At 47.3% G+C, this 12,744-nt stretch overlaps 1 protein-coding gene across 1 annotated transcript in view; it reads right to left on the reverse strand.

Annotated features, from left to right (window-relative positions):
* LOC119459176 (phospholipid-transporting ATPase ABCA3) overlaps positions 1 to 12,744 on the reverse strand; it is a 71,211-nt gene that overhangs the window by 26,617 nt on the left and 31,850 nt on the right. Inside the window, exons 7-8 of the mRNA XM_037721002.2 lie at positions 1,578 to 1,733; positions 965 to 1,175 (exon numbers count right to left, since the gene is read on the reverse strand). Coding sequence (XP_037576930.2) covers positions 965 to 1,175; positions 1,578 to 1,733 — 367 coding nt within the window. The remainder of the gene's footprint in view (positions 1 to 964; positions 1,176 to 1,577; positions 1,734 to 12,744) is intronic.

Raw genomic sequence — 12,744 nt, forward strand, 5'->3', positions numbered from 1 at the left:
AGGCAAGCGAGGGAGCAATTCTCAGCGTTCGCAGGTGCCGGCGGGCCACGCTTCTCGCCTCAGGGGCCACGCGCGGACTTGTCAGCAGCGCCACTAGAGGCGCAGCGCGAAAGAAAGAAGCGCGACAGAGGAGCTCAGCTTTCGCATGACGCGTTTCTCGGCGTTTGCATGCGCCTGTGCCCCATGCATTTCGGAGGCCACGCGCAGGCTTCGCGATGGCGGCGTTAGATGGCGCTGAGTGTTCTTATAGAAGCGCGAAAGAGGATTGGCGCTGCAGTACACGCCTCATACAAAACACGTTTCGACTGTGGCGATGCATTGTGTGGCTATATTCATTTAATGGTAACGCATTATCATCGACAGTAAACGTGAGAAGGCTTCTGCCGCAATGTTTTCCTAGTTGTTCGTGCGTAGAGTTTGTCTTAACTTTAATGGCTTTCGAGCTGCATGTCCAGGCCTTTGGCAACAAACGGAACTCGTCGGGCCAAGACATGGGAATTGCGGGAAATCTTCATTGCAATAGGGTCAGGTGTGGGAGGGAATCCTAACCAGCGCCACGCAGTCTATATTGGGAAGCATTCCTGTGGAGTTTAAACCAGTTTCGTGTAACAGGTACCCCGCCGGTATTCGCCGATTTTCACGGGCAGATCCCAAAGATTGTGACGTCTAGAAATGTGTGCCGATGTGCCACCGAGTACATCCCGTTCTTCAACGAACTTTTTGGCACCATTTTTGTGTCATATTGGCAACATCGTGATGTCCCAGCGGGCACGTCTACAGGAGCCACAAGGTATGGGCCAATGGGTATGTGCCGCTCATCATAATCAGTAATAATCAACAATCGCAACATATAAAACGTATCACTAGTCACACGCCCATCCTAAACTCGATTGCTAATCGCATTAACTGGGCCAATTGCCCCCATGGGATGAATGCGCCACCAATTTATTTTTCGTCAGCGTACCGAATCGATGCTTGAGGAACTGCGACGAGCCGCAGCAGCGTATCGTGCCCTCGGCAAGGATGGCGATTCGGTCCCCAACGACGTCCGCCTCCTCCATGTCGTGTGTGGTGAGTAGCATGGTGCACGAGCGACGCATCTTCTGCAGCAGGTCCCACACCTCGTGACGGCTCTGGGGGTCCAGGCCAGCCGTCGGTTCGTCCAGGATGAGCACCTGGAAGGCGTGGGACGTGGTGAGTCAGCGAAATCTAAAGAAGTTGGCCAAGGACCAAACTGACCACTTACGTAAAGGGCCCTTCACCGCGCCCCAACGAAAATTCGGTTATACACTGGTTATACAGTTATACAATTAACTTGTCCATTAATAAAACAATCGAAGCGCTGAAATTTTAATAAGAATGGGAAAGGTTCCGTGAATTTATTGTCACGCATTCAATAATAGGTTCCTGCAGAGACAGCAAGATTTTAATTGGATCAAAAGTGCGAGTTTGGCACTCTTGTAATAATTAGTGTATACGGTATGATGCGCCGCAAAGGCGTTGCGTCATGCAACTAAGCCAGTACCAAAACTGATCGAAGGCTAACAGGGCGAAGCACTTTAGTTAGAGTTTGGCACCTTGGGATCGGCGATGATTGCAATGGCTAGGCCGAGCTTCTTCCTGATACCCGAAGGCAAGGCCCGCGGCAAACTATGCAGGTGCGATGCGAAGTGAAGCGACTTCACTAAGACCTCGACTTGCTCTGCGATGGCCTCGGGGGCGACGCGCTGAACCTGAAAGGAGGATGAAAATTGGAGGATGCTTAAGTTTCGCCTTTAAAAGACAAACAACCGCTCAGTACATGAATTCAGATAACCCCCACTGATGGAAAGATCGTCTATTGTATTGGATAGAACGGGCCTGTTTTTCTCAATAAACGTTGATTTATATATTTAACTATTCACTAAAAGTCTGGAAAAATGGCCTTCAGTGCCCCATGCGGGAAAAACGTGAGCATTCTTACGAGGTCAACCACGTGACATTGTACTAGTGTATGTGGTTCCAGGTATTTCTATTAATATTGAAATGCAGTAACATTCTTTCTATTATAACTTAGTATGTGCATATAAGCCTTCGTTTGTAGTGAACAGAAAAGTGGCGCTGCCTTCGTCTTCGTTTCCGATGAGTTGGATTGGCTCATCTGTCGACAAAATAACGACGCCAGAGGCCAGCCAGCTATAACGTAATCGTGTACTTGGGAAAAAAGTGCGGTACAACTATAGGCATGGTCTGTATACCCTTACGAAAATGGGTATTGCAATTCCGTTGTCGATCCGTTGTACCATTACTGATTCACTTCAAATTACATGAAATTTCAACACTCACTGAGCCAGCACAACGAGACTTCAATGAAACTTCCGTCGTGCATTGCTCATTAAGTTTTGCATTGACGATTTTGTATTGGTTTCCCGTTTAATTTTTTTTTACTTAACGTGTGACATAGAATGAACTTCTGTTCACTTGAACGAAGTTAACTCCCCCCTCCCGACTACCCCTACTATGCCCCGGTTCAGTGCGAGCCCCTCAGTCAGTATAAAGTATGCTGAGTTCTTGTGTGGTCCTATTTATGTGAGTGCTGAAAAGCGCTCGACGACTTCTGGCCCTGCTATAAGGTTCAATTACCGTAAAATTGTTCCCGTCGCATATGCTTCTCCTAAACATAGCCACGCGGCTGGTGGTGTGGAGAGGGAACGCGGGTGACATATCCACGCGTCAAGGGGTAAGAAGCCTGGTTACTCCAAGAGCCGCCAAAAACGCACGATCGCTTGAAATACAAGGGAACACGTTCGTTCCGCGCAGAATGGGAAGCATGCGAGGCTTCGCCAGAAGGGAGGAAGAAAAATAGGAGAGGGCGTTATTAGCCAGTGTGCCTGCTTTCAATCCTCTCCCGCTGTGGATAGGTGGGAGAGGGGAAGAGCACTGAGGCACCCTGGCGGTTGTAGCTATGCGCTGTCGCTGACTAAAAAAAGCAAAAGAAAAAAAACAGGTTACTTGGGTGCTTTGATATATATATATATATATATATATATATATATATATATATAAATAGACAGTAACATGCGAGATCACCGATGTGAGCGCTGTCATTCACCATGAGTGCTGTTCACCATGTTTTTGTTCGGGCCTTAAGAGATTCTAGTTAAGCGCGTAACCTGTGCGAATCTCGGAGGCGAAGCCTCTGGAAGCTTCACATTCCCCTCGATACTTGAAGATTGTGTCATCGCAGTCAACGGCCATTCGCAGAACAATGTATTTTATTGTATAAGCCTTTGTGCAAGGCTTACAGCTTTGGAAAAAATACTAGAGCTTATATAAAAAAGTTACTTTTACATGGTTTAAATCGCACATATCAAAAAAGAGAACCGGCAACATTGGTATCTTGTTTTCGGCCGGCGTTTGCTTTGTCACCATTTTGCACATTTTTGTGGTATACGGGTGTGCGTTGTCGGCGTGGTATGCTCCTATGTTTGTGTGTCTGTGTGTTTGCGGCTGCATAATAATGAGACGCATTTTTGTCATGAGGTTAGAAGACGAAAAGTTGGATTCCCTTGTATCCAGTCCGTGCCACAATCATTCCGGATAACAGCAGAGCATCGGCTGACGCGGAGGTTTGCCATCGACTGCTTTGCGGAAGCGTGCACGAAGGAAGCAGCAGTACATCAGCGGCCCGACGATAGTTCTTGTCTTCGGTGAGGATCTTTCTCGTGTTGTGTGTTCATACGGCTCTCCCAGCTGAATGTTTCATTCACGTGTGGTGCACGGCACCGGTGTCAGAGCAGTTTGTGCGGCGGCGGTGCAGCGCAGGCGTGGTGTCCATGGTGCATGTATAACGCCTTCAGTCGAGCGCCAAGGTGTGCGACATGTCATCGGTTTAAACGGAATAGTTTCCGGCCTGGCTTGCAGGATTGCAGATTGGGCAGGCTGGTCACGATCAAACCACTTGAATTTAACTGAAACCAACCGCTTAAAACAGGGGCGCCAGTTCGTGAATTCTGATGGTCGTCCGTATACCCGCCGCGGTAGCTTAGTGGCTATGGCATTGCGCTGTTAAGCGCGAAGTCGCGGTTTCGATTGCGGCCGCATTCGGTGGCGCAAAATGCAAAAACGCTTGTGTGCTCGTATTTATCGGCACGTTAATAGAAGGTGGTCAAAATTAATCATGGGAGTCCGCCGCCGCTGCGTGCTTAACAATCAGACCGTGATTGCGGCATATTGTGAGGGCGAGGTTGGCGCGAGATGCTTGAGGCTTGACACGAAGGGAGTAACGTCGACGCAGGTGGACGTCTTTATTAATGTTGGCAAGGCACACTGAACAATACAAGGGCTAGTGCGCGCCAGCGCGACTGAACACAACAGTCCTGCATGGCAGCGGGGCAGACAATCACTGAGCTCTCCTCTCCAAGCTAAAGGCGGGAAAGCAGGGGAGAATGCCAGACAGGTGCTGCCATCTGTCGGGCGGCTGGCAAGTGGACGTGGGAGTCTCGGAGGTACCTCACATCCGACCATACATTTATGATCAAAGTCCTCTTTGATTACAAGTGTGAACTAAGGCTAGGCCAAGGGGAGAAAACGCTAGACATGGACAACAGGCAATGTATGACAACACTAGACATGAATAGGCGAGGCAGGAAAACAGAGGCATATGACAGGCAAATAGCAACAGACGAGGCAAGGCAATAAATATTCTACCTGGATTAAAGGCAAAATCAGGCAAAGACAAACTCTAAAGAAATTGCAAGGGGTACAAGCACAGCACTTTAAAAGTCCACTTCAAAGTCCTGAAGATGGGTAGGAAGTCTGCGCTATTTGACGGCCCTGCTCGTTCAGCTGCAAAGCAGATGCAGTTTCTGATCTACGTAACGCCAGGCGAGAAGTCTTCAAAGGTGGACACAAACACAAGGATGTCATTCAAGTAGACTCTGATGCCCGACATTAAAGGAGGTTGAAGGTCTTGCAGGACGAGCTGCATGGCACGTTGCAATGTTGATGGAGCATTCTTGAGTTCAAAGGGCATACGTGTGCACATGTGTCCCACTGTGTGTGATGAAGGCTGTCTTGACATAATCTGCAGGTTGCAGGCTGACTTGCCAGTAGGCAGATTTCAGGTCCAGACATGCAAAATATGATGCTCCGGCGGCGTCTCGCATAACATCATCAGCATGGACCAAAGGGTGTACAAATGTGCGATGATGTGAAAGAGCCGTAGCCAGAGCTACTTGCTGCCCCTCTGATAGGTCCTTTGCAACAAAAGCGGGAGGAAGTCAGGATAAGGTCAGGATGAATGGTTATGGCTATTGTACCTTCTGGTGCAACAGTGGCTTGTTCTGGCAAGCTTTTGCACAAAGGCTTCCAAAGGGGCTCCATTCCTGGGAGAGGTGCTTCTTGGAGACCGTCTGAACATGGCAGTTCAGCACATTGAGCTAGGAAAGACTGCCGAAGAATTACTGCGCATGAGGCACGTGGATACAGCTTCTGGTGTGCCTGTATGACTACCAGAGGCCAGATGGTGGATTTCGGCTGGATTTGTAGGCTCGGACACAAGTCTTGTATTGCTGGCACGAAACCAATGTCACAAGTCTTGTATTGCTGGCACGAAACCAATCTTCACCCAGTATCACTTGCAAGACATTATTGCTGATCACAGCGGCTTCCACTAGAGTTGTTATGGGGCCCACTGTAATCTTCAGGCAGACCATGCGTTCGGGATGCGCACTTTATCCACCAACAACGGTTAGGGGCTCGCGTGTCCAGGGCATCAGTGGAAGATTCATGATTGCAGACTTGGTAACTATAGTTATATTGGACCCTTTGTCCGGGAAGGCGTCGTAGGATCCCAAGAGTGCAATGTCAGCTGTAAAGAATGAACACTCCAGATGGGAGCCATGGACGTCTTCCAAAGGGCTTGTGTGCAGAGCAGGGGCTGCTGCATGAAGTGATGTTGAAGCTATGGCTGGCTGCTGTGTGACAGTCTCTTGCTTTGTTGAGCATTTTCATGCTAGGTGGCCCTTTTCGTGACACTTGAAGCAAACAGCTTCCCTCAATTACTGTCCTAGGCGAAACTCAGGGACGCCATAACGCTGTGACAGAGCCGAGTACCGAGCTTCCTGCTCAGCAGGCGGTAGATCTGTTATGCGACGGCTATGTGGAGGACGGGCAGGGCGAGACTGGGGCACACGGCTGTGCTTGAAACTGCCGACTGTTGGAGGTGCCGTTGAAGGCATTAACGACGCATAAGAGACTTGTCTGGAGGGCACAGTCCCGTTATTTTCATTGCGAAAAATCTGCTCAGGACGATCAGCCAGGTTGCTTGCAGTCTGCATATGTTGCATAGCTCTGTCAAGCTGGGTGCATATATCAATGAAGCTGGTTACTGACGACGGGCGTTGCACTGCTATGCTTGTTGCGGTTCCCGCGCACTGAATGCCGTGCAGGAGATATTCCACCTTCTGAGGCTCCGTCAGTGGCACTGGACATTTCTCGATTACTCGAAGCTTTGCATAGGCATAGTCGCGAAGTGATTGAGAGCTGGATTGTACTTGGGACATAATTTGCTTCTGCCATTGCTGTAGAGTCAGCTCGTCGGCGAATGCGTCCCGGAAAGCTTTACGCCACGTATCCCAAGTCAGGAACTTCGCGCCAAGAGTCAGGTGCCAGTTTTTCACAGTGCCTCTCAACTTGCTTGCGGCGACGAGGCGGGTTGTTTTTGGTGACCACGAAGTTAGGTGCTGCGTTCGTTGAATCTTCTCAATCCACAAACGCGCACTTTGCTTGTGGCAGTTCTCGAACAATGGCAGGGTAGGCGATACGTCGGGCACGGTTGTCACTTGCAGCTGTGTCATGAAAGGGGCCTGGTACTGCGGTGACATTGGCGAAAATGGCACTCCAAATGGTGGCATGGGGTACCATGGAGCTGTTACAAAGCTGGGTGTTGTTACAAAAGGCTGCGGTTCCTGTGGCGGCGAAAAAACTTCAGGCGCTCACATGGCTGTGGCGTCGCAAACGAGCGGCGGCGTGGGGTAGGAGCACGGTGGCGGTGGGACGTACGAGGCGGGCGCATACACTTGCGAGGTTGCACCTGGAATTGCTTGACAAACCGTCGGAGTAAGGTGCGAGGCAGGGAACTGCACGCCGGTCCAGGAAACTGGCGCTGAGGCCGGTCTCGGTGCTTTCGGAAATGCTGCACGAGCTTCCTCCAGGCACGCTGTCAAACGTTGAATCAGGTCGTCTCTTGACCCGGTAGCGTCGATTCCGCAGCGTCGACTTCGGCCCAATTCAATGCCGGCATGGCGCTTACTTGGCGGGAGCAAGGAGGTTGACAATGGCGGCCACTAAGCGGGCTTGGCGGGAGCGGCGGCACGGCGTGAGCGAACGGCGAGCCGAGATTCTTTGTCGACTCCGCCAAATGTGAGGGCGAGGCTGGGGTGAGATGCTTGAGGCTTGACACGAAGGGAGTAACGTCTACGCAGGTCGACGTCTTTATTAATGTTGGCAAGGCATACTGAATACAAGGGCTAGTGCGCGCCAGCGCGACTCGACAGAAGAGTCCTGCATGGCAGCGGGGCAGACTATCACTCAGCTCTCCTCTCCAAGCTAAAGGCGGGAAAGCAGGGGAGAATGCCAGACAGGTGCTGCCATCTGTCGGGCGGCTGGCGAAGTGGACTTGGGAGTCTTGGAGGTACCTCACAATATAATACAGCAAGATTTAATGTTTAACTTAAATGCTTTGTACGTGGTACTGTTGCAGTATGACCCCTTTTCTGTTAACCTTAAAGTGCCCGTCCGTCATTTTGTTGTATCGCCATGAAAGTGTGATTCAGTGAGTGTCTGGAACGGTGACGGGCCATGTGTTAACACATTGCACGTCACCGTTCTCAACCATGTAAATATACGGGTGTCACAATGTGCACTTAAGATCGGGATTGAATTTGTCAATCGCTATTGGCTCATTAGCGCAAGCTGCGGATGAGAGCCAATCGCGGTGGAGAAATTCTATCGGGATCGAAAATGAATGTGTGACACTGGTATTAGAAGCGCGGATCATCGAGCAAAACAGGCCGGCTGATTTGTCCTGGATCAAATGCAACCAAAATGTATTGCCTCTTCAACAATTGTAAAAAAAGTAATAAGTGCCCATAGCGAATGGGATCGACGCCACTAGTTTCTGGTGTAGTTCTGAACATTTATCCCGTCGTAAAATTATTTTTCCGGAGTTATGGGCGTAAGATGTTACTTAAGAAGTTGCTGCGTGTGGAAAGAAGATAGATTGGGACGGGTAATACGATCAGCTCTACATTAATTACAAAATTACACAAAATACTAAACATTCACTTAAATTTAAGGGCTTTAGTTGCCTTCTTCGTTTAACAAGTGCATTCAAAAGCTGTATTTTAAACAGAATATACCTGTTGGTTGCAATTATGAAGTTGTGGGTAAGGTACGATTATATATTATGTATCTGTGCAGACAGAAACGTAATTGTAGAATATGCTGTTTAATTTATTCGAAATTGTGACCTAGTAGGCTATACTGCTGAGACTGTTTTCGGGATTTTCATGCCCGAGTTCTTACGATGTACCTTTTATTTAGCATCCAAAGAGCATTCGTTTTCTTGTTCGAATAATATATTGTTTGTGGCAGAACAAACATTTCATGAAATGACGTTAGAGCAGGTAAAGCAGTATTTCATCCATGCCCGGTCGCAGTAACCCAGTGGTTATGACGTTGCGCTGCTGATCTCGAGGTCGCGGTTTCGATTCTGGCCGCGGCGATCGCATTCCGATGAAGGTGGAATGTAAAAACGCTCATGTATCGTGCATTTGGGTACACGTTAAAGAACCGCAGGGTGTCAAAATTAATCCAGGACCCCCCCCCCCTTTACTGTGCAACAATTAGCATACATTTGAACGTAAAACTACGGAATTCTATTTTTGTGTGCACATAATCATTTTCAGTGTTTCTAATTTGAATGTAATTTTGCGGGTGAATGTAATAAGATATGCCTACCGTCATTTCTGCTCTTTGTGCAGGTCTTGTATGCGTGCAATGCTATCATCTTCAACGGCATAACAGCTCTCTCTGACGGTGGATGCTTGGAGCCTCGCTACAGCATTATCGGATCGACAAGCATGAACACGGACAGCGATAGCACTACATCGTTCACGGAAAGCTGCACGGTACTGCTGCCGACGCCACACGTGGAAACCACCTTCTGCGCATCTTCATCGAGCACGATGACCACGGTATCCGCCCCCAAGAAGGACCTGCTGCTGCCTATAAATTGGAGCTCACCGAGGGCCAGCTTCAGTGGGCACGGCAACACAGCCGTGACTATGACACCCAACATACCGCTCTTTGTGCAGGTCTTGTATACGTGCAATGCTATCATCTTCAACGGGATAACAGCTCTCTCTAACTGTGGATGCTTGGAGCCTCGCTACAGCATTATCGCATCGACAAGCATGAACTCGGACAGCGATAGCACTACATCGTTCACGGAAAGCTGCACGGTACTGCTGCCGACGCCACACGTGGAAACCACCTTCTGCGCATCTTCATCGAGCACGATGACCACGGTATCCGCCCCCAAGAAGGACCTGCTGCTGCCTATAAATTGGAGCTCACCGAGGGCCAGCTTCAGTGGGCACGGCAACACAGCCGTGACTATGTCACCCAACATACCGCTCTTTGTGCAGGTTAGTCATACAAAATACTGTTTCCGTAGTGACGACCTATGTCTTAGTGTTGCCGTGCCCACACACTGTGTTATGCTGCTTTTCGGAGTGTATATCATTGGCGGGTTTGCTGCTTAAGTTGTCCGGTGACGTAGAAGAAAATCCTGGACCGGTAACGGAAGCGATGATTGCAAATGTACTCCAGAACCAGAAAGAGATCCTGTCGAAACTGACTGAGGTTCAGACAAATCAGGCTAGCTCAGAAACTAGAATGCTTGAAATGCAAAATCGACTTCTCGCAAGTGAACATATGCTGCAAAGCTTTGAAGATACTCAGCTCAGGCTTACAAACGTTGAAGCGATTGTTGACAGGTGGAATGATGGCGCGACGAGCCTTGTTAGACAGGTTGATGATTTGGACAATCGTTCTAGAAGAAATAATTTAATAATTAGAGGCATGCAAGCAGGCACGCAGGAGAATGATGCAGCACTGGTGAAGAAAGTCAATGAAGAAGTCTTTAGAGACATCCTGAAAGTACAAGTAACCTCCATTGAAAGAATCCACAGGCTCGGAAAGAAAACACTTGGTAGAAATCGCCCGATTATTTTTAGGCTAGCGGACTTCAGGGAGAAAGTAAAGATTTTGAGCAATTGTACCAAGCTTAAAGATATCGAGATAAGCATTAGTGAAGATTACTCCAGACGTGTAGTGGAAATTAGGAAGAGACTGTGGGACTCGTGCGCCGAGGAAAGAAAAGAAGGTCGTAGAGCGAAACTTGTCTTTGATAAACTGAAAATGAATAACGTATTGTATGGATGGGATGAGGATAAAAAGGTGAGGTATCAAATTTCGAGGGTAATTGAAACTGGCAACTGATGCCAACAAGGTAAACAGGATGGCTTTAAGATTATAAACATAAATGCGCGGAGCATAATAAACAAAACCGATGCATTGGAAGTTGTGGTCTTGGAGCATGAACCTGACGTTATTGTCATAACGGAGACATGGTTACATAGCAGTATTAGAGACGCCGAAGTTGTGCCAGTTGGTTACAAAGCATTTAGAAAGGACCGAGGAGGAAGAGGTGGAGGAGTAGCCATATTTGTTAAACAAAGCATATTGTGTACTAGCCTCCAACAATCGGATAGTATCGAAGCTCTATGGATTAAGACTAAGCTTGCTGATCACACAGTTTACATTGGAGGTATATATAGGGCCCAAATACCTCACCTGATGTAATGACTAGCCTTCGGGAATTTATGGAAATAAATTTTCGAGAAGGAGACAATATCATTCTCCTGGGTGACTTTAACTTACCGGGAATTAATTGGAGCTCGTACTCACTAGGGGAGGTAGATGTGGCGATTTGCGAACAGCTTTTGGACTTGGCCTTCTCTTATGATTTAGAACAAATTGTAGAAGAACACACCAGACTAAGTGATACAACTTCATCTCTTTTAGACCTTATTTTAGTGTCGCATGGGTTGGTAGGGCTTTTGACGGATTGCCATGTAGAGGACGGAATATCGGACCATAAGATGCCAATAGCTACTTTCAGTATGTCTCCATCCCCCTCAGTGGGTAACCCAAAGAAAAGTGTTTGGAATTTTCAATCCGCAGATGATGTCAGTATATTAGACTATCTGGAAAGCTCCTTTGATGAATTTATCTACTTGTATCAATCGGACGTGAGCACTGATGATTTATGGAATTTCATTTACAATTTAGTAACTCGTTGCTTGGATAAATTTGTTCCCAAGAAGAACAAAAAATGCGGAAAGACAAATCCGTGGATGAACCGTAAAATTATTCAGGCAAAACGGAAAATTAAAAGAAAACGGGAAGCATGTTCTCAATATAGGAACACAGATGACAAAACTCTAATTCGAAACATGAGGCAAGAATTGAAGCGGCTAATTAAGGAGGCGAAAGACCAATTTTACAATGTAACATTGACGAAGTTCCTCTCAGAAGCACCGGCTAAGTTTTGGCGTTATGTAAATCCACCGAATAAGCAATGCTGTTCTAATCCTGACATTAATGATGCTGAAAGGGCTGATCAATTTAATCTTTTCTTTTCATCGGTTTATACAAAGGATGATGGTGCGGTGCCTAGCGTATGCGAATTCTCTGCCCGCCCTCCCATTTCACATATTGAAATAACCGAGGAAGGTGTGCTAAACCTTTTGCTCAATATAAACACTAAAAAGAGCCCTGGACCAGACGATATTCCTAATGAATTTTAGTGAGGTATGCGGAATGGGTGTCTAAGTTCCTTACAAAAATATTTAATTCTTCAGTATTGCATGCTTCTTTCCCTATGGCATGGAAACTAGCGAGAATGGTACCAGTTCATAAAACCGGGAACACTTCAGACATTAGCAATTACCGACCAATTTCCCTCACAAGTACATGCTATAAACTCCTGGAACACATCATATCCAAACACTTGTCACAATATCTTGAAGTGCATAACTTGTTATCCCCTGTGCAGCATGGTTTCCGTAAGGGACTATCTACGATCACTCAATTAGTTGAACTGGTTCATGACACGTCCCAAACGATAAATTCACGCGGACAGATGGACCTCGTTTATTTAGATTTTGCCAAAGCGTTCGATAAAGTTTCCCACTCCACACTTTTGTTCAAATTAATACAGTGTTTAAGGATCCTAACCTCACAAAGTGGTTTACCTCGTGCTTGCAGTGCCGTCAGCAGTACGTTCAAATAAACGAGCATACATCCAGTCTAGAACCGGTGTTATCTGGAGTACCTCAGGGAAGTGTCCTAGGACCTCTTATTTCTTATTTTCATTAATGACCTGCCACTCAACATTTCTGTTCCAATAAGACTATTCGCTGACGACTGTGTTGTTTATAATACTATAGAATCTCCCAGTGACCAAATTAAATTACAATGCAGCCTTGAAAACATTATGAAATGGTGTTCTGACTGGCAAATGGTTATAAACCCTAATAAATCAGTAAGCATGTCTATTACAAGAAAAAAGAAAATCCTGCAATTTGCTTATAGTATACATGGCCAGAAGCTTAAAAAAGTAGAGGAGCACAA

This window comes from Dermacentor silvarum, chromosome 7 (assembly GCF_013339745.2).
Source record: "Dermacentor silvarum isolate Dsil-2018 chromosome 7, BIME_Dsil_1.4, whole genome shotgun sequence".
NCBI classification, from domain to species: domain Eukaryota; kingdom Metazoa; phylum Arthropoda; class Arachnida; order Ixodida; family Ixodidae; genus Dermacentor; species Dermacentor silvarum.